The following is a 22,705-nucleotide window of genomic DNA, read 5'->3' as shown; positions in this document are numbered from 1 at the left end:
GGTGGCTTATGGTAGAGAAACTAACATTAAATTATCTGGAAACAACTCTGGTGGACATTTCTACAGTTAGCATGCCAAATGCACGCTCCTTCAGCACTTGAAACATCTGTGGCATTGTGTTGCATGACAAAACAGCACATTTTAGAGTGGCCATTATAATGATCATGCTGTTTAATCAGCTCCTTGATATGCCACATCTGTCAAGTGGATGGATTATCTTGACAAATGGTAAAATGCTCACTAACAGGGATGTATACACGAATGTGCTCAAAATAAGGTTTTTGAGCGTATGGACATTTTCGGCGATCTTTTATTTCAGCTCATGAAACATGAGACCAACACTTTACATATTGCTTTCATATTTTTGTAGACCCAGTGAGCACAGTATTTTGCACAGTATTTTGCTCATACAATATTTTTCTCATAGAGCCGGCATTTATTTATATCAAGTTATTCACGTTTCAATAAAAGTAGGGTGGATATAGCTGTTCTAATTGCCCAAAACATGACAAACAATACTTTGTGTTATATCAATGCATCAACATAGACATTAACAGGTCTTTCATAACCAATTACCCAATTCTGAATTATATTTCGCACCGGTCTGGGAGCCCCCCAGCCAATGAGAGAACACTAAGGGATGGACACGCCTCGAGTGTAATCAATCGAAGGATTAGCGCGTGTCCTGTACATTGTCATCCCGCTAGTCGACCGGACTGGGAGTTTCAATCACAACGCAAAGCCGGTTTCAGCCTGAAGTTTTTCTCCACGGTGAGAAGTGTCACAAGGGAAGACGCAGGAGGGACATGAGCGAGAGGTTTGTGGTCGTCCGTGTCGGTCAGGGTGACAACGGGGTCAAAAATGATCCCGTACCTGATAGCGGAGGGGCTGAAGGCGACTCCATAGACCCACAAGATTATGTTCCTATCCTCGAGTACAGCAGAGAGCCCAACAGATACGGTAAGATTTTACCTGTCCCCGACTCAGCCCGTTATTATCTAGTGAGGATTAGCTATGCATTTCACTTTGGGTTGTTTATGGTTACGTAACCCCGAGTGTCCTTACAGAACTTTATGTACGGCACTTCCCAGATACATTAGGCACGAGCTGAAATGAGCGTCTGTTTATCGTCCAGGATACAGCACGAGCATAATTTACCTATTCGATTCTCTGAGTGATCATAGCTAATTCAAGATATCACTAATTAGCCTACTTCTCCATGACATCAACGCTCTTTTTGCTACATACGTGTTTCTGTTCTGCTTTCAATGCACAACTGTAGTTGATGATTGTCATAATTAATAATTTTGTCACATTTAATATTGTCATAGCAATTATGTATAACATTAGCTTTGCCTGTTTGCGTCTCACCTACCACACGTCAGGTGTTGCATGGCAACAGGTTGTAATGAAATTGTCACTCCTCTAAAATTAGACTGAAATGTCAAAAAGCATCACCAGGGATAATCATGTTGAAGAATAGATCATTTACAACCCTTACCCTATTTCAGCCAATAGTTGTCCTCCTGAATATAGAAAACTGTGCTATAAGTGACCATATTCTCACAAATAAACTGCATCACTAGTCTAATTTTGGGAGCCCATGCAATGTCTGGACACCTACAATCTCTTGCCTGTTCATGAGGAGTCTATCTAGTGTTTCTGAATATACAATCAAAAGCAGTGAGTGGTGTATTTTAATTGGCTTTCCTGAGTGTATTTGGGGAGTGCACAAGACTATTCAGGGTTATTGGGGCATGGGAAGCATGCTCATAGAGCAGTTATTAAAAGGGCAAGTTGGAACCTGGTTGGTGATCATGTTTTTGATATGAAGATATTGACAGCCATGCAAATTAATTCAAACTGTCAAATGAAATGTCATGAAATGTCAAGTGAGAGAGAGAGAGAATGTGTGTGTGTTTGTTTCAGTGTGTGAAGAACATATAGAATAGTTTATGTTATCTCGGCTCGTATTTTCCAGCTCCCTTCTATTCGGGAATCTGTTTCCTCTATCTCCTTCCTTCAATAAACTTGATATTTTAATCAATGCTTTAATAATAGCTTCATTTCAACATTTAATCGATTCTAATGCATTTAGTGATAAGGGGTAAGTCTGTAAATCAAATCACCCTCTAAAGAAGATAGGATAGTGGTGGGTGGGGTAGGGGATAAGATGATACCTAGGCATTGAAATCATTTCTCTTTGTCTTTGATAGATCAGTGTTTTCCGACATTACGCTGATAGGAAATGGTCTTCAGAGTTTCAGCAAACAAGCCATGAGCCTATTTGGTAAAAAACTAAAAATACTTTAAATGTCCTAAGGAGTAGTTTGTTTTCCCTGGCACTCAATACAACAACAAAACAGAAACAACACGTGTTATTTGATCCTGAAAACATTTTAAAGGAGTGTTGCTTCGTCCGTTGACATTGGAATTTGGGAATTTAGAAAATAGGTGGCTCTATACAATTTACCCCGTCAAAGACAATTTACCTTCTTAAATAGAGATTTACTTTCTGGAATTGATAGATTTTAAATGGAATTGGCCCCAAGTGTCAACACTGCTGGTCTTCTATTGTGCACTACGTATTGTGGTCTTCTGTAGTTCAGTTAGTAGAACATGGTCCTATGTAGTTCAGTTAGTAGAACATGGTCCTCTGTAGTTCAGTTAGTAGAACATGGTCCTCTGTAGTTCAGTTAGTAGAACGTGGTCCTCTGTAGTTCAGTTAGCGGAGCGGGGTCCTCTGTAGCTCAGTTAGCGGAGCGGGGTCCTCTGTAGCTCAGTTAGCGGAGCGGGGTCCTCTGTAGCTCAGTTAGCGGAGCGGGGTCCTCTGTAGCTCAGTTAGCGGGGTGCTCTGTAGCTCAGTTAGCGGGGTGCTCTGTAGCTCAGTTAGCGGGGTGCTCTGTAGCTCAGTTAGCGGGGTGCTCTGTAGCTCAGTTAGCGGGGTGCTCTGTAGCTCAGTTAGCGGGGTGCTCTGTAGCTCAGTTAGCGGGGTGCTCTGTAGCTCAGTTAGCGGGGTGCTCTGTAGCTCAGTTAGCGGGGTGCTCTGTAGCTCAGTTAGCGGGGTCCTCTGTAGCTCAGTTAGCGGGGTCCTCTGTAGCTCAGTTAGCGGAGTGGGGTGCTCTGTAGCTCAGTTAGCGGAGCGGGGTGCTTGCAACGCCAGGATAGTAGGTTTGATTCCCAGGACCACCTGTACATAATATTTTGTAAGTCAACTTACCTGATAAAATAAGGGAACAATAAATATCTACATGACTGTATAAGTCGCTTTTGGCTAAAAGCATCTGCTAATTGGCAATATTATTATTATTTATTATTATTGTACATTAGGGACACATCCTACAGATGTCTGGGACGCCAGGCATTACAAAGGTTTTGATGATGGCTCGCTGGTCTGGATAGAGGACTTCTGACTCGTGGCTCAACACAGTCACTGTCATTAGACACATGTGTTGAGTCACTTGTTTCACAGAGCCTCCTGTAATTTATACACACTGTTGTCCCTGACCATGGAGAGAGAGACAAGTCTTGAGTGTTTTGAAATAAACTTATTTTTCACAGCCTGTGACTGCCTTCTCACAGTAGCTGTGTCTCTCCTTCTTGTTTTCCCTCCACGGGGATGGCATTACAATCACATTTAAAATAAAAAATATTTATTTTATTCATTGTAAATTGTACCTTTTTATTTAACTAGGCAAGTCAGTTAAAAACAAATTCTTATTTACAATGACGGCCTACACCGACCAAACACGGACGACGCTTGGCCAATTGTGCGCTGCCCTATGGGACTCCCAATCACGGCCGGTTGTGATGCAGCCTGGATGTCAGGTTTCAATGTGATGATTTGTAATCTTCACAAGGGGGAAATCAATTTCGAAGCCACACATCTCGGTCAGCATTTGTTTCGGTTAAATGGCAGCTTCTAATGCAGGAACTAAATGTTCTGATCCACACATTTGAACACAGTGATGGTAAACATACAAACATGGATGGCACTTGAGTCAATCACAGAACTGCTTCTCTAAAAACAACAGTCTATCAGTTATGTTGCCTGAGGTGTCGGGGGTCTAAACATTTTTGAGGGAGATACGTGGTGTCGGTGTCACGTCACACACGTCCCCATGTCTGGAGTATGTATAGGATGAGGCTACCCTGCTTTCAACACCCTGTCAAAAGTTGCTTGGTGTAGAATTGCAAAATGATGGGAACTTTCAATCAATTCCCTGGTTTTCCCGAAATCCCGGTTGTATGGTTCCCGGAATCAGGAGGGGATTGGCAGGAAATCTGTAATCCTCCAACCAGGATTTCTGGAATTTATTGAAAGTTCCTGAAATTTTACAACCTTACCTTTTGTGGCGCTATCAACACTCTGGACTCTCTGATGTAACCAGAGGACCCCCCCAATGTTTATTTAGGATACACAGATGTCCTCTTTTTGAAGATTTTCCAAACAGAAAGCTCAGTGGTTTAACTTTGAGGAACACTAAATCTCTAAGGTGATATGCTGTGACGGTCACTAGGAAATGACGCCCCCCCCCCCCCCCAGCCTTGTAGTTTTTAAACTTTTGTAAGCTTTTTGAATGGTCTTCAATGGGCAAAAACGTAGTGCAATGGTCTTTTTAAGCTAAAAAATAAGACATCTGGCAAGAGTAAATTCCTCTACAAACACAAATATAATTATATACAGTACCAGTCAAAAGTTTGAAGAACACCTGCTCTTTCCATGACATAGACTGACCAGGTGAATCCAGGTGAAAGCTATGATCCCTTATTGAAGTCACTTGTTAAATCCACCTCAATCAGTGTAGATGAAGGGGAGGAGACAGGTTAAAGAAGGATTTCTAAGCCTCAAAACAATTGAGACATGGATTGTGTATGTGTGCCATTCAGAGGGTGAATGTGCAAGACAAAATATTTAAGTGCTTTTGAACAGGGTATGGTAGTAGGTGCCAGGCGCACCGGTTTGTGTCAAGAACTGCAATGCTGCTGGGTTTTTACACGCTCAACAGCTTCCCATGTGTATCAATAATGGTTTACCACCCAAAGGACAACTGTGGGAAGCATTGGCGTCAACAAGGGTCAGCATCCCTGTGGAACGCTTTCGACACCTTGTAGAGTCCATGCCCCAATGAACTGAGGCTGTTCTGAAGACAAAAGGGCTTTCAACTCAAAATTAGGAAGGTGTTCCTAATGTTTGGTGTACTCAGTGTACGTCTTAAATTACTGTGTTTTCACATGTTTTGATGTAATTGGGAAACCCATTCAAAAGATTAGGGGACGTGATACGCAAGTCTAGTGGAAGGGGTGGTTACTTTCACAGGGTATTGCCCATCATGCTCGCCTAACTCAAAATGAAAACCAAAATGCACATTTTCGTTTTTATGAATTTGTACGAATTAGCTAATTCTATTGAACCAGGGCCTACCAGTGTTTAAAAAACAACTTCCCTCTAATCTGTTGATGATCAGATACTTCCCTTGTAACTGTGGCTCTGTTGCGCTCACATTTTACAGTTGATAAAAAAACTTCTGTTACAAATGTACTCCTCTTTTTTTGGGTCAAATGTCTTTGATGCTGCCGCGTTGTCTTGCCATCGATGACACAGGCTGGGACTTATTTCATGATCCACTCATATCAACATCTCTGCTCATTAATGCTGGGGTAGGCTAGATAAATAAACAGAATAGGCCTAATTTGAAAGAACGGTGATGAAGGAAATTAAATATGCTGGGCAGAATATGCCCAGAGCTCATGGCTGAGTGCCCTGGAATGAAATTGGAGCAAAATTTGATCGAAAGAGAAGACCGATGCTCCAATAGTTTTTTTTTATCCGCTCCAGTCAAATTATGCTCCGTTCCTCACTCCACTCTGTTCTTATTCTCTAACTAGTGACACGTTGTCTGTGAGAACTGCAGTTGATTAATCAGATCCTTTCTCAAATGTCACCACACACATGGTATTGACTCAGCTGTCCACTTGACACGGAAGAAATGAAACTTTCTTCTATTTTGTAACAGTAGTCACATACGTGGAGAATTTAGTGTTCTCTGAATGGAACATTGGCATGTGTTCTATCCTGAGCTAGAGAGGGAGGGAACAGAGATGTGAAATCCATTTAAAGCCCAGAGCCACATCCTTTGCTTAGTGGTTCCCAAACTGTGAGGGGCGTGAGTGGTCGGCGGGGGGGACGGACGGGGGACTGGGTAGTGAATCATCAGTTCCTCTTGTCATGTTAGTCATTGAATACCTTAGAGAGCTATTTATAACTTGTCAGAAAATGTCCTGATCACCGACCCCATGTCCTGATCGCCGAGCCCATGCCCTGATCACCGAGCCCATGTCCTGATCGCAGAGCCCATGTCCTGATCGCCGAGCCCATGTCCTGATCACCGAGCCCATGTCCTGGTCGCCGAGCCCATGTCCTGATCGCCGAGCCCATGTCCTGATCGCCGAGCCCATGTCCTGGTCACCGAGCCCATGTCCTGATCGCCGAGCCCATGTCCTGATCGCCGAGCCCATGTCCTGGTCGCAGAGCCCATGTCCTGGTCACCGAGCCCATGTCCTGATCGCCGAGCCCATGTCCTGATCGCCGAGCCCCTGTCCTGGTCGCCGAGCCCCTGTCCTGGTCGCCGAGCCCATGTCCTGGTCACCGAGCCCATGTCCTGGTCGCCGAGCCCATGTCCTGGTCACCGAGCCCATGCCCTGATCGCCGAGCCCATGTCCTGATCGCCGAGCCCATGTCCTGATCGCCGAGCCCATGTCCTGATCGCCGAGCCCATGTCCTGATCGCCGAGCCCATGTCCTGATCGCCGAGCCCATGTCCTGGTCGCCGAGCCCATGTCCTGATCGCCGAGCCCATGTCCTGATCGCCGAGCCCATGTCCTGGTCGCCGAGCCCATGTCCTGGTCGCCGAGCCCATGTCCTGATCGCCGAGCCCATGTCCTGATCGCCGAGCCCATGTCCTGATCGCCGAGCCCATGTCCTGGTCGCCGAGCCCATGTCCTGATCGCCGAGCCCATGTCCTGATCGCCGAGCCCATGTCCTGATCGCCGAGCCCATGTCCTGGTCACCGAGCCCATGTCCTGGTCACCGAGCCCATGTCCTGGTCACCGAGCCCATGTCAGCTGTTTTTTTTAATTTATTTTAAAGATTTTTTAGGCCAGAGATATTGTCATTTATTTTGTCACTTAAATATCACATGAATACACATTATACATGGCAAAATGTATAGAATTGCAAGAAAAGTTGCTTTAAAACTGAAAAATTGTCTTTGCACTCCATGACAATGTGTAGAATTGCAGGAAATAAGCTTTAAACCTGCAAAATGCTTTAGTAGTGGTGTTTCTGCCCAATGCAGGGAGTTGCCAGCAGTGTATTTCCTGTCGTGGCCAGAGGGTGCCAGCAGTGTGTTTCCTGTCGTGGCCAGAGGGTGCCAGCAGTGTGTTTCCTGTCGTGGCCAGAGGGTGCCAGCAGTGTGTTTCCTGTCGTGGCCAGAGGGTGCCAGCAGTGTGTTTCCTGTCGTGGCCAGAGGGTGCCAGCAGTGTGTTTCCTGTCGTGGCCCGAGGGTGCCAGCAGTGTGTTTCCTGTCGTGGCCCGAGGGTGCCAGCAGTGTGTTTCCTGTCGTGGCCCGAGGGTGCCAGCAGTGTGTTTCCTGTCGTGGCCAGAGGGTGCCAGCAGTGTGTTTCCTGTCGTGGCCAGAGGGTGCCAGCAGTGTATTTCCTGTCGTGGCCAGAGGGTGCCAGCAGTGTATTTCCTGTCGTGGCCAGAGGGTGCCAGCAGTGTGTTTCCTGTCGTGGCCAGAGGGTGCCAGCAGTGTGTTTCCTGTCGTGGCCAGAGGGTGCCAGCAGTGTGTTTCCTGTCGTGGCCAGAGGGTGCCAGCAGTGTGTTTCCTGTCGTGGCCAGAGGGTGCCAGCAGTGTGTTTCCTGTCGTGGCCCGAGGGTGCCAGCAGTGTGTTTCCTGTCGTGGCCCGAGGGTGCCAGCAGTTTGTTTCCTGTCGTGGCCAGAGGGTGCCAGCAGTGTATTTCCTGTCGTGGCCAGAGGGTGCCAGCAGTGTATTTCCTGTCGTGGCCAGAGGGTGCCAGCAGTGTGACACCATTCATCTCAAACCCTGCTCTGATTCTATTTAGTCTTGAGGAAAGGGGGAGACTAAAACCAGCAGCGTAACGTTTCATGGGAGATGTGTTGTGAAATGGAGAGCCACCCATGTCTGAACAGTTTGAGTCCGCTGTGCTGGTTATGTTATGTGCTAACTGACACGCTGCTGTCACAGCATGTACTGTCTGTGTTGTCAGTGCAGGATCCTCTTCCCCAATATCAACAGGGAGATTGACTTGGCCTGTAATCTTCCCAGTGGGGCAGGAAGGAAGGGTAAATAAACATTGAGAAAGCTGAACCATATAGCTGTATCTCACTGTCCTGGCTGTACGTTGTGACGTGGATCCATTAGAAACCCTAGAGCCATGTCTCACTTTCCTGGCTGTACGTTGTGACGTGGATCCATTAGAAACCCTAGAGCCATGTCTCACTTTCCTGGCTGTACGTTGTGACGTGGATCCATTAGAAACCCTAGAGCCATGTCTCACTGTCCTGGCTGTACGTTGTGACGTGGATCCATTAGAAACCCTAGAGCCATGTCTCACTTTCCTGGCTGTACGTTGTGACGTGGATCCATTAGAAACCATAGAGCCATGTCTCACTGTCCTGGCTGTACGTTGTGACGTGGATTCATTAGAATCCATATAGCCATGTCTCACTGTCCCTGGGCTGTACGTTGTGACGTGGATCCATTAGAAACCCTATCTGTCTGTGTTTCTGTTTACCCATGGCTCGATATTTTCTATTCCGGCCTGGGCAAGCAATGTGATACAATCTGCTCTTCCAGGAAATGTCAGGTGATAGGATTCTTAGTTCTCACTCTAAAGGTAGTAACTTTATCCTACACCTTTTCCCTCCATCCCATGCATAGCCATACTGCATCAATAATATCTGGTATGCATAGCCTAGAAAACCACCTACTGTACCTAATTAGCAATTTTATCATATTGACCAGGGCTCACTTGGAAAATACATGTAAATCTCATTGACTTTTCCTGGTTAAATAAAGGACAAAAAAAGACATGAATTAAAATCTCTAGAATTGTTACCAGAGAGCAGGAGCAATTCATAGTTTATTTCAAACACATATCAACATGTTGCAAAACAAGTCATTGATAGTTTGAATGACAGCATGCGCTGCCTTTTTAAAGGAGACACTGTCATGCAGGTGCCACATAATATTGTTAATACATAAGTAATAAAATACCGTAGGAAACACGCCTTACAGAGTTACTTGTTGACCTTCCTGGAAAGATGGCAGGATGTGACCTGAACACCTCACTGTTTAACCTTTCGGTGACCTTTGGCCCTGGTTAATTGTTTCCCAAAGCATTGTAGAATGTTTGTTTCCCAGGTGTTATCCAATATCCACCTTGATTGCTTTTTCTTACCCGCCAAACCCCGCTGGAATGACTTCCGAATTCAAAGAGGGATTCTCTGCGTACACAAACCAAATCCTTCACGATTTAGACATTCCTGCTGTCTCTACAAGATTGCTTGGATATGATCTCCCTCACTAACCCTCAGGCCGTGGCGGAGTGTGGAAACTCTGGATGTCTGGAGCTCTAGCACTCAACATAACCTTGGGTAGTCTGCATGCTATGATACAGTCAATTCCCACAGTGGACATTGAGTCCTCAATAACACGGCATTCCTTGAAAAGAGGATCTGTTCAGGCTTTCTCAGCATTATCAGACACGGATGTGGATGCATATGTATGTGACCTTGTACTGGTGGAAAGCACTTGTGAGATGAGAAACGCAGCAAAGCATTGGTTATCTTCTGCCCACTTCCATGGCCTAGGCTAACTCCCAGATGCTTTATTTACCTGGCTAGCTACCGAACTGCTGAGTGACTCAGGAATTTTTCCAGAAGAGGAGGGATATTATTAATTTATCAACACACTTGACATAGCCTGTTTGCTTAATGCAATTTGCAATCACTGATTCCCAGATCCTGTATCAGACCTATCGGACAAGAGCCCTTGTGCAGGTTAACTCACAATTGTGAAGAAGACAAGCTGAACAGATCCATGTTCCGTCGATATTCTACATGCTACAAGACGGGAAAACGTTGCATTACCTGCATACACAGCAGCTTCAACTGCTTTACAATGGACAAGTAGTTTGAGGTAACAACAAGCACATGGACAGATTCTCTTTCATGGTGTTGTGACTAGCTGAATACAACAGCACAGCTTGACCTGAAGAAACACAATAACAGGACCCTGAGTGGCCAATGTGTACAGTACCCTTTTGTGTGATTTACTTTTTATATCCTGGAAACGGACATGGGCTGCTGCTTGATATACAGGCGAAAGTGCGGCTCTTGAGGGAAACCCTTTCCCTAACATTTACTGTTGTCATCCGGAGGCCGCATGTTTTTGAGCCAGATTGATCCTGCTAAACATCGGTGATGTCATTCTGAGGAGGGGGTTGGGATTGTTTTCTGACGCAGCTGTGAGAGAACAGGGCAGCTGTGTCCTTGTAGCCAGAACACTCTCCATCGGCCCGCTTTGGGGCTTATACTGGTTATTCTGCCTGTGGAGGAAAGATCAGTCAAAATACTAAAATGATTTAACAGTAACACAGTACTTTGTGCTGTGGTCATTGATGTTCTCTGTGAAGTGACAGTTCCCATGGCTTCACACACAGAAACCTAGGTCGAAAAAAATACAGGTTAAGACGACATAATAATTCAGTGCGGCAGCGTTGGGAAATAAACACATTCATTGGACCAGGGCTGTTGGTGATTCTACAGGATTAGCATTAATCAAGTAATACAGTGGCTGTTGATCATTTAAAAAAACTTTTAAATGGATTTGAATGACCGTAAAACAGTTATGCTATGTGTTTGTTGAGATGATAACTGAAATTCACTACGATTTTGTGTTTTCATGTCGAACTTTATGTACTGCTAACATTCACTTCCAGTCATTGGTCCAATGAATTTGTTTATTTTTATTAAAGCTTCTGCATGGAATTATTACGTTGTCTTAATCGTTGATATCTTTAAAGGCTATAGACGTGGAGTCAGAATCACATGGTTACACTATCGAAACTTTTCAAGCGCCATGGGGGGGGGGGGGGGGGTGTGTCTGATCATCACGGCCTGAAGAGGCTGTCTGGGTGACGGTACCAACCCGTCTGAATCACACTGGACAGATAAGCAGGACAAATACAGTTTTAGCAGCGGTTACCCCTCTCACTGGGACTGATAACTGCACATAGACAGGAAAACTGAAATCTGTTTTACCTCATTTCTACCAGCATGTCACCTGTGCAAATAAAACAACTCTAGATCATCTTTACTCCACACACAGCAAGGCATACAAAGCTCTCCCTCGCCCTCCATTTGGCAAATCTGACCATAACTCTATCCTCCTGATTCCTGCTTACAAGCAAAAAGTCAAACAGGAAGTACCAGTGACTCGCTCAATAAGGAAGTGGTCCGATGAAGCGGATGCTGAACTATAGGACTGTTTTGCTAGCACAAACTGAAATACAGTGCATTTGGAAAGTATTCAGACCGCTTAACTTTTTCCACATTTTGTTACGTTACAACCTTATTCTAAAATGGATTAAATAGTTTTTTTCCCCTAATCAATCTACACACAATACCCCATAATGACAAAGCAAAAACAGTTTTTTTCCCACATTTATAAAAAAATAAACATCTGAAATCACATTTACATAAGCATTCATACCTTTTACTAAGTACTTTGTTGAAGCACCTTTGGCAACGATTACAGCCTCGTCCTCTTGGGCTACAAGCCTGGCACACCTGTATTTGGGGAGTTTCTCCCATTCTTCTCTGCAGATCCTCTCATGCTCTGTCAAGTTGGATGGGGAGTGTCGCTGCACAGCTATTTTCAGGTCTCTCCAGAGTAGAGGTCGACCGACTTATGATTTTTCAACGCCGATACTGATTTATTGGAGGACCAAAAAAAGCCGATAACGATTAATCTGCCGATGTATTGTTTTAGTTATTTTTATATATATTTTTAATAACAATAATTACAACAATACTGAATGAACAACGAACACTTTTTAATTTAACTTAATGAATAAATAAAATCAATTTAGTCTCAAATAAATAATGAAACATGCTCAGTTTGGTTTAAATAATGCAAAAACACAGTGTTGGAGAAGAAAGAAAAAGTGTAATATGTGCCATGTAAAAAAGCTAACGTTTAAGTTCCTTGCTCAGAACATGGGAACATATGAAAGCTGGTGGTTCAATATATATATAGTTAAGAAGTTTTAGGTTGTAGTTATTATAGGAATTATGACGGGTCTACTATTTCTCTCTATACCATTTGTATTTCATATACCTTTTACTATTGGATGTTCTAATAGGCACTTTAGTATTGACAGCCTAATCTCAGGAGTTGATAGGCTTGAAGTCATAAACATCGCTGTGCTTCAAGCATTGCTAAGAGCTGCTGGCAAACGCAGTAAAGTTTGAATGAATGCTTACGAGCCTGCTGCTGCCTACCACCGCTCAGTCAGACTACTCTATCAAACCATAGACTTAATAATAATATTATAAACACAGAAATACGAGCCATTGGTTATTAATATGGTCAAATCCGTGAACTATCATTTCGAAAACAAAACGTTTATTCTTTCAGTGAAATACGGAACCGTTCCGTATTTTATCGAACGGGCGGCAACCCTAAGTCTGAAGGCTGTGCAATGTAACAGCAATATTTAATGTGATGTCATAATTATGTAAAATTCTGGCAAATTAGTTCGCAACGAGCGACCCAAACTGTTACATATACTCTGAATCTGCATGCAAAGAACGCAAGAGAAGTGACACAATTTCCCTAGTTAATATTGCCAATGCTAACATGAATTTCGTTTAACTAAATGTGCAGGTTTAAAAATATATATTTCCGTGTATTGTTTTTAAGAAAGGCATTGATGTTTATGGTTAGGTACATTCGTGCAACGATTGTGCTTTTTTTCACGAATGCCCTTTTGTTAAATCATCCCCCGTTTAGCGAAGTAGGCTGTGATTCGATGATAAATTAACAGGCACTGCATTGATTATATGCAACGCAGGACAAGCTAGTTAACCTAGTAATATCATCAACCATGTATAGTTAACTAGTGATTATGTGAAGCTTGATTTGTTTTTTGTAAGTTTAATGCTAGCTAGCACCTTACCGTGGCTCCTTGCTGCACTCGCATAACAGGTAGTCAGCCTGCCACGCAGTTTCCTCGTGGAGTGCAATGTAATGGGCCATAATCTGCGTCCAAAAAATGCCGATTACCGATTGTTATGAACTTGAAATCGGCCCTAATTAATCGGTCGACCTCTACTCCAGAGAGAGAGAACTTGATTACGATGGCGCCGGAGGGGAGGGATGCCGTCTTATGGGCTCTCAACCAACTGTGCTATTTTGTTAGTTTTTTCCCAGCGTTGTTTGTATCTTGTTTTGTACATAATGTTGCTACCGTCCCTTATGACTGAAAAGAGCTTCTGGACATCAGAACTGCGATTGCTCACCCCAAACTGAAACGAGGAGTTCTTCAACAAGTCGGACTGGAGGGATATACTACTAGACACCCACCAGGCCCAGATCCCCGTGATTCGCTGGAGAAGGAAACTGAGATTTAGTTGAAAAAAATCCAGGTGCCTTGTGCCTCTGTCCTGCTAGCTAATGTTCAATCGCTGGAAAATAAATAGGATGAGCTGAAAGCACGTATATCCTACCAACGGGACATTAAAAACTGTAATATCTTACGTTTCACTGAGTCGTGGCTGAACAGCGACATTAAGAACATACAGCTGGCAGGTTTTACACTCCATTGGCAGGACAGAACAGCAGCCTCTGGTAAGACACGGGGTGGGGGCCTATGCATATATGTGAACAGGTTTTGCTTGCCTGAGGTAGTGTGGTCTACAGCTTATCATGAGATACTCTATCTACCTAGTTTTCATCTGTATTTTTTGTAGCTGTCTACACAGACCGATGCTGATGCTAAAACCGCGCTCAATGAGCTGTAAACCACCATAAGCAAACAGGAAAATGCTCATCCAGAGGCGGCGCTCCTAGTGGCCGGGAACTTAAATGCAGGGAAACTTAAATCAGTTTTAACTAATTTCTATCAGCATGTTAAATGTGTAACCAGAGGGGAAAAAAATTCCAACCCCCCCAGGAACGCTATAATAACTCTACCTACATGCAATTACCTCAACACCGGTGCCCCCGCACATTGACATTGACTCTGTACCGGTACCCCCTGTATATAGCCCCGATATTGTTATTCACTGCTGCTCTATAATTATTTTTTTATTCTGATCTCTTACTTTTGGGTGTATTTTCTTAAAACTGCATTGTTGGTTAAGGGCTTGTAAGTAAGCATTTCACTGTAAGGTCTACACCTGTTGTATTCAGCGCATGTGACAAATGCTATTTGATTTGAGATGTTCTATCGGGTTCCAGTCCGGGCTCTGGCCACTCAAGGACATTCAGAGTTTTGTCCCGAAGCTACTCATTCGTTGTCTTTGCTGTGTGCTTAGGGTTGTTGTCCTGGTGGAAGGTGAATCTTTGCACCAGTCTGAGGTCCTGAGCGCTCTGGAGCAGGTTTTCATCAAGGATCTCTCTATACTTTGCTCCGTTCATCTTTCCCTCGTTCCTGACTAGTGGTTCCACCACCATGCTTCACCGTAGAGATGATGCAAAGTTTCCTCCAGACATGACGCTTGGCATTCAGGCCAAGTGTCATGTTTCTCATGGTCTAAGAGTCTTTAGGTGCTTTTGCCAAACTCCAAGTGGGCTGTCATGTGTTGTTTACTGAGGAGTGGCCTGGGTGGTGGAGTGCTGCAGAGATAGCAGTCCTTCTGGAAGGTTCTCCTATCTCCACAGAGTAACTCTGGAGCTCTGTCAGAGTGACCATCAGTTCTTGGTCATCTCCCTGACCAAGGCCCTTCTCCCTCGTTTGCTCAGTTTGGCCGAGCGGTCAGCTCTAGGAAGAGTCTTGGTGGTTCCAAACTTCTTCCATTTAAGAATGATGGAGGCCACTGTGTTCTTGGGGATCATCAATGCTGCAGAAATGTTTTGGTACCCTTCCCCAGATCTGTGCCTCGACACAATTCTGTCTCATATCTCTACGTACAATTCCTTCGACTTTATGGCTTTGTTTTTGCTCTGACATACACTGTCAACTGTGGGACCTTATATAGACAGGTGTGTGCCTTTCCAAATCATGTCCATTCATTTGATTTTATTACAGATGGACTCAAATGAAATTGTAGAAAAATCTCAAGGATGATCAATGGAAACAGGAGGCACCTGAATTCAATTTCAAGTCTCAAAGCAAAGGGTCTGAATACTTATGTAAATAAGGTATTTCTGTTTTTTATGTTTAATACATTTGCTAAAACCTGTTTTCGCTTTGTCATTATGGGGTATTGTGTGAAGATTGATGAAGAGAAAAAAAAAATATATATTTTTTAATTTAATTTATTGAATACATTTTTGAATAAGGCTGTAATGTAATAAAATGTGGAAAAATTAAAGGGGTCTGAATACTTTCCGAATGCACTGTATGTTCCAGGATTCATCAGATGGCATTGAGGAGTTTACCACATCAGTCACCGGCTACATTAATAAGTGAATCGACGATGTCGTCCCCACAGTGACCGTATGTACATATCCCAACCAGAAGCCATGGATTACAGGCAACATCCCACTGAGCTAAAGGCTAAAGCTGCTTCTTAAAGCTAGAGTGACACTTACCCGGAGGCTTATAAGAAATCCCAGTAGGCCTTCTGACGAACCAACAACCAGGCAAAGCATCAATACAGGACTAAGATCAAATCCTACTGCACCGGCTCCGGATGCACCGGATGTGGCAGGGTTTTCAAACTATCACAGATTACAAAGGGAAACCCAGGCACGAGCTACCCAGTGACACGAGCCTACCAGATGAGCAAAATGCCTTATACGCTTGCTTCAAGGCAAGCAACACTGAACCATGCGTGAGAACACCAGCTGTTCCGGATGACTGTGTGATCACGCTCTTCGTAGCCGTTGTGAGTAAGACCTTTTTTAAACGGGTTAACGTTCACAAGGCCGCAGGGCCAGATGGATTATCAGGACGTGTACTCGGAGCATGTACTGACAAGCTGGCAAGTGTCTTCACTGACATTTTCTACCTCTCCCTGACCCAGTCTGTAATTTTTTATTTTACCTTTATTTAACTAGGCAAGTCAGTTAAGAACAAATTCTTATTTTCAATGACGACCTAGTGGGTTAACTGCCTGTTCAGGGGCAGAACGACAGATTTGTACCTTGTCAGCTCGGGGATTTGAACTTGCAACCTTTGGGTTACTAGTCCAACGCTCTAACCACTAGGCTACCCTGCCGCCCCGACCCAGTCTGTAATGACTACCCTTTGCCCAGGAATGCCAAGGTAACCGGTCTAAATGACTATCACCCTGTAGGACTCACATTTGTAGCCATGAAATACTTTGAAAGGCTGGCCATGGTTCACATCACCATCATCCCAGGCACCCTGGACCCACTTCAATTCACATACCGCCCCAACCGATCCTCAGATGACGCAATCTCAATAGCACTACATACTGCCCTTTCCCACTTGGACAAAAGGAACACCTATGTGAGAATGCTGTTAATTGATTACAGCTCAGTGTTCAACACAGTGGCGGTCAGTGGTGTTTAAGATGAGGGAGGACCTTTTTTTTTTTTCATGAGCATGGCCTTTATTACAGCATATTGGATGACTGTCATTCATATTCCATTCACCCAGTCCAATGTAACAGCAATAGGGTTAAGCTACTACATGATACTAACATTTTCACTATACCCATCATGAGGTTGCTACATTCTAGGCTATGAATGAAAGTTTACAACAGGTGCACACAGGTCAAGAGAAATTGACACATTAAATACCGCCTTGCACACTCTTGCCTGCATCTAGCTGATATATGGTGTAATCATTAGTCCAACAGTTGCAAACGAGAGTTTCTCTTGGACAAATTTAGGTATGTTTATCCCTGTCTTGTTTCAATTGCTTCCATTTTAAGAAACTCTTTTTCAACAGAATTGGAGTAATCAATACAACTCTCAGCAGAAAACACAGTTCACTTTCATAGCTGCCACGTTGTATTCCTTCTTGCATCTATGAGCTCTCCTCCTCTCACCTTTTCCCTTCGCTTGTTTACTTCAATGCACAACACATCAATTGTATGTGACCAGGTGAAAAAAAACGTTACAAACCATATCATAACCGCTACACACAGCCTACATCGTTGTCCCCATATTAGCTAAAGTAATGTCATAGTCATTATAGCTAATAGAACTAACGTGTTAGTAAACCCGCTACAATCATGCAGTAACGTTAGTGTATAGTCAGTAAGCAGTTACACCGGCGGGCCCTGGTTACAATAAATTAATTACCTTGACTTGAAAGCGTTCCAGTGTTGTATAGTCATAGCCAGCTAGCTAACATAGCATCCCTCTGTTTGAGCAGGGTGTTTTAGTAGGCTAAATTAGATTGCTGCATTTGCTAAGTAAGTGAAACTGAAATGTTCATTTCTGAAGAAATGTATTTGTTCAAAACTGTTGTCTTTCTCTCTCTTTGAGTCAACTACTCACCACATTTTATACACTGCAGTGCTAGCTAACTGTAGATTATGCTTTCAGTACTAGATTCATTCTCAGATCCTTTGATTGGGTGGACAACATGTCAGCTCAGGCTGCAAGATCTCTGATGGGTTGTGTGAGTCTACTGTGTAAGTCTATGGAAGGGGGTAAGAACCAGGTTTTGTATTGAAGGTTTTGTACCCAGAGGAGGACAGAAGCTAGCTGTCATCCAGCTACACCATGGTGCTACCCTACAGAGTACTGCTGAGGCTACTGTAGACCTTCTTTCCAAAATAGTGTGTTTTAATCAATTATTTGGTGACGTGATTATATTTAGTAAAGTTTTATCTCAAACGGATAACTGAAAAAAAAATTAAAAAATTCAACAATGTGGTTTTGAGAAAATACCCCCCAAAAAAGTAAGAGCTCAGAATAAAACATGATTATAGAGTACCCGTACAGAGTCAATGTGGAGGCTGTATACAGGGAGTACCAGTACAGAGTCAATGTGGAGACTATATACAGGTGGTATCGGTACAGAGTCAATGTCAATGTGCGTCGTCACCGGTGTCGAGGTAATATCTACATGTAGGTAGTGACTATGCATAGATAATGCAAATACTCTGCGTAGCCATTTGATTAGCTGTTCAAAAGTGTTATAGCTTGAGGGTAGAAGCTATTTAGGAACCTCTTGGACCTAGACTTGGTGCTCCAGTACCGCTTGCCGTGCGGTAGCAGAGAGAACAGTCTATTACTAGGGTGGATGGAGTCTTTGACAATTTTTAGGGCCTTCCTCTGACACCGCCTGGTATAGAGGTCCTGGATGGCAGGAAGCTTGGCCCCGGTGATGTACTGGGCCGTACGCACTACCCTCTGTAGTGCCTTGCGGTCGGAGGCCGAGCAGTTGCCATACCAGGCAGTGATGCAACCCGTCAGGATGCTCTCGATGGTGCAGCTGTTAAACCTGTTTAGGATCTGAGGACCCATTCCAAATCTTTTCAGTCTCCTGAGGGGGAATAGGTTTTTTCTTGCCCTCTTCACAACTGTCTTGGTGTCCTTGGACCATGTTCGTTTGGTGGTGATGTGGACCAAGGGACTTGAAGCTCTCAACCTGCTCCACTACAGCCCCGTCGATGAGAATGGGGGCGTGCTTGTTCCTCCTTTTCCTGTAGTCCACAATAGTCTCCTTTGTCTTGATCACGTTGAGGGAGAGATTGTTGTCCTTGCACCACACGGTCAGGTCTCTGACCTCCCAATAGGCTGTCTCATCATTGTCGGTGATCAGGCCTACCACTGTTGTGTCATCAGAAAACGTAATGATGGTGTTGGAGTTGTCGTGTCTTTGGCTATGCCAGATTAATTGCTATGCTATTCTATAAAATAATTTCTCCGTAATTAATATTACCTGATTGAACTAATCATGTAAATGTAATTAACTAGAGAGGGACACCACGAAATAATATTTATAGAGCTTTTATCTTCCGAATAAACTCTTAAAGATTTAGTAATATTTTACATCCATAGCAGTCACATTAATCGTCATTTTATTCAGTCTCATCTGAAAGTTGTAAATCCTTGGTTATCTGCAAGAATCCTGGCTAACAAGTTGAATCAGCAATACAAAATTGGGTTTAATTATTTATTTACTAAATACCTACAACAACATTCATCCGGGAGGGACAGAAAAGGCCCAAGCATCCTCCTACAAAGCCAGAAACTGGACACCTAGGCATGGCCCGGGACTGGAAGATGCTTGTCGATATTGGCCAGCAACTCATTTTTCCACCTGAGATTGCTTCTACCAACCTTAGGCCAGACATGGTACTCTGGTCCGCTTCACGAAAGGCTGTGTACATCATAGAGCTCACAGTCCCGTGGGAAAACTCTGTTGAAGAGGCCTACGAGCGTAAGAAACTGCGTTACACAGAGTTGGCAGCAGACGCAACTCAGCGTGGCTGGAATGCAAAAGTCTGGCCAGTTGAAGTGGGATGCAGAGGATTCGTGGCTTCTTCCACCATCAGGTTGCTGAAAGAACTTGGAATCCATGGACAGGCTCTGCGGCAGACCGTCAGAGCAGTTTCTCAAGCAGCTGAAAGAGGCAGCCAGTGGATCTGGATCAAACGGAAGGACCCTTGCTGGGCTATAATTTCATGACCCCCCCACCCCCACCTGAGAACCCAATTCAGATCCATCCAACTTGAGGAGGGCATATGAGGTATGCGGTCAGCTGTAGGGCTGGCTCAGGGAAGAGGACGCCCCTGCCTTGCATAGTCCCGTGGGAAATCTTAATTGGGCATGGGACACAAGCTAAGGCTTGATCACCCTTTAGCTGGCCACCTTTGATGAGGGTGTTTAGTGGTTTAAAGGCCGAAACACCCACTGATTCGAAAGCACACTACTGAGGATGTGTCCCAAAATTGACATCTTAACCCAGTCTAAGAAATAAACCTCCCATGCCACTCTGTCAACATCACGGCAAATCTCATGTGAGTGCATACCATCTATTGGCACAATGGACAGTTTCAACATCTCGTCCCGTGTTTTATGATTCTGATTATCTGGACTTGTCCAGTGACTGCTGTGAAAGGACAGCTGACAACATAGGAAAGTCTGTGTGACAGCTTGGAGAGACAGCTGACCGGAGGGAATAGACCCCAATGGGGCTGTAATGGGTTAGCTACCCATGTTGGCAGTCTCCGACTCTGCTTGTGTCTGCTCAAACGGTCAGAAACAGACTCCATGAGGGTGGTATGAGGGCCCGACGTCCACAGGTGGGGGTTGTGCTTACAGCCCAGCACCGTGCAGGACGTTTGGCATTTGCCAGAGAACACCAAGATTGGCAAATTTGCCACTGGCGCCCTGTGCTCTTCACAGATGAAAGCAGGTTCACACTGAGCACATGAGCACATGTGACAGACGTGACAGAGTCTGGAGACGCCGTGGAGAATGTTCTGCTGCCTGCAACATCCTCCAGCATGACCGGTTTGGCGGTGGTTCAGTCATGGTGTGTGGTGGCATTTCTTTGTGGGGCCGCACAGCCCTCCATGTGCTCGCCAGAGGTAGCCTGACTGCCATCAGGTACCGAGATGAGATCCTCAGACCCCTTGTGAGACCATATGCTGACACATGCACATTTGTGGCCTGCTGGAGGTCATTTTGCAGGGCTCTGGCAGTGCACCTCCTTGCACAAAGGCGGAGGTAGCGGTCCTGCTGCTGGGTTGTTGCCCATCTACGGCCTCCTCCACGTCTCCTGATGTACTGGCCTGTCTCCAGGTAGCGCCTCCATGCTCTGGACACTACGCTGACAGACACAGCAAACCTTTTTGCCACAGCTCGCATTGATGTGCCATCCTGGATGAACTGCACTACCTGAGCCACTTGTGTGAGTTGTAGACTCCGTCTCATGCTACCACTTGAGTGAGAGCACCGCCAGCATTCAAAAGTGACCAAACATCAGCCAGGAAGCATAGGAACTGAGAAGTGGTCTGTGGTCACCACCTGCAGAATCACGCCTTTTTTGGGGGTGTCTTGCTAATTGCCTATAATTTCCACCTTTTGTCTATTCCATTTGCACAACAGCATGTGAAATTTATTGTCAATCAGTGTTGCTTCCTAAGTGGACAGTTTGATTTCATAGAAGTGTGATTGACTTGGAGTTACATTGTGTTGTTTAAGTGTTCCCTTTATTTTTTTTAGCAGTGTAGTTCATTTCCCCCCAACTTCTGATGTTCCCAGAATCTCTATGTTAACCAAGGGGTTTTCTTATGTCACATCAGTTATAGTAGGGAGAGGGGAAAAGGGGGAAAGAGGTATTTATGACTGTCATAAACCTACCCCCAGGCCAACGTCATGACAGAGTTGTGCCTGGCCTTGTAGTCATTAGTGAATAGGAAGTATAGGAGGGGGCTGGGCCTCTGTGTTTAGGATCAGCGTGGCGGATGTGTTGTTACCTACCCTTACCACCTGGGGGCGGCCGTCAGGAAGTCCAGGATCCAGTTCCAGAGGGAGGTGTTTAGTCCCAGGATCCTTAGCTTAGTGATGAGCTTTGAGGGTGCTATGGTGTTGAACGCTGAGCTATAGTCAATGAATAGCATTCTCACATAGGTGTTCCTTTTGTCCAGGTGTGAAAGGGCAGTGTGGAGTGCAATAGAGATTGCATCATCTGTGGATCTGTTGGTGCGGTATGCAAATTGGAGTGGGTCTAGGGTTTCAGGGATAATGGTGTTTGTGAGTCATGACCAGTCTTTCAAAGCATTTCATGGCTATAGACGTGAGTGCTACGAGTCAGTAATCATTTAGGCAGATTACCTTAGTGTTCTTGGGCACAGGGACTATTGTGGTCTGCTTGAAACATGTTGGTATTACAGACTCGAACAGGGAGAGGTTGAAAATGCCAGTGAAGACATTTGCCAGTTGCTCACCGCATGCTCAGAGTACACGTCCTGGTAATTCGTCTGGCCTCAACATGTTACAAAAAGAGATGTAACCTTTCTGGCGCAGGCGTTCCGCTAGCGAGCCACCTCGACAACATCCGATGAAATTGCAGAGCGCGAAATTCAAAATACAGAAATATAAATATTTAACATTCATGAAAATACAAGTGTCATACATCAAAATAAAGCTAAACTTCTTGTTAATCCAGCCGCTGTGTCAGATTTCAAAAAGGCTTTACGGCAAAAGCACACCATGCGATTTTCTGAGGACAGCGCCCCGCATGCAAAAGCATGAAAAAAATGTTTCACCCAGGCAGGTGCGACACGAAAGTCAGAAATAGCGATATAATAACTGCCTTACCTTTTGAAGATCTTCTTCTGTTGGCACTCCAAAAGGTCCCAGCTACATCACAAATGGTCCTTTTGTTCGATAAAGTCCTTTTTTATATCCCCAAAAACTCAGTTTAGCTGGCACGCTTCATTCAATAATCCACCGGTTTCTCTCCTTCAAAATGCATACAAAATGAATCCCAAACGTTACCAATAAACTTCTCC

At 44.5% G+C, this 22,705-nt stretch overlaps 1 protein-coding gene across 6 annotated transcripts in view; it reads left to right on the top strand.

Moving 5' to 3' along the window:
• Nucleotides 1-682: 682 nt before the first annotated feature.
• Nucleotides 683-22,705, top strand: part of LOC129823009 (solute carrier family 12 member 7-like) — a 121,585-nt gene continuing 99,562 nt past the window's right edge. For 4 of the 6 annotated variants that reach the window (XR_008754552.1, XM_055881665.1, XM_055881663.1 and 1 more), the window contains exon 1: nt 683-960. Coding sequence is in view for 5 of the 6 variants with exons in the window: in XM_055881665.1 (XP_055737640.1) it covers nt 807-960 (154 nt within the window). In the remaining variant the exon portion in view is untranslated. The remainder of the gene's footprint in view (nt 961-22,705) is intronic. The other 2 variants (XM_055881669.1, XM_055881667.1) reach the window with 1 other exon arrangement.

The sequence above is a fragment of the Salvelinus fontinalis genome, chromosome 25 (genome assembly GCF_029448725.1).
Source record: "Salvelinus fontinalis isolate EN_2023a chromosome 25, ASM2944872v1, whole genome shotgun sequence".
Classification (NCBI taxonomy): Eukaryota; Metazoa; Chordata; class Actinopteri; order Salmoniformes; family Salmonidae; genus Salvelinus; species Salvelinus fontinalis.
Note: the sequence above shows the minus strand (reverse complement) of the source record. Positions and strands in the feature narration are given on the sequence as shown.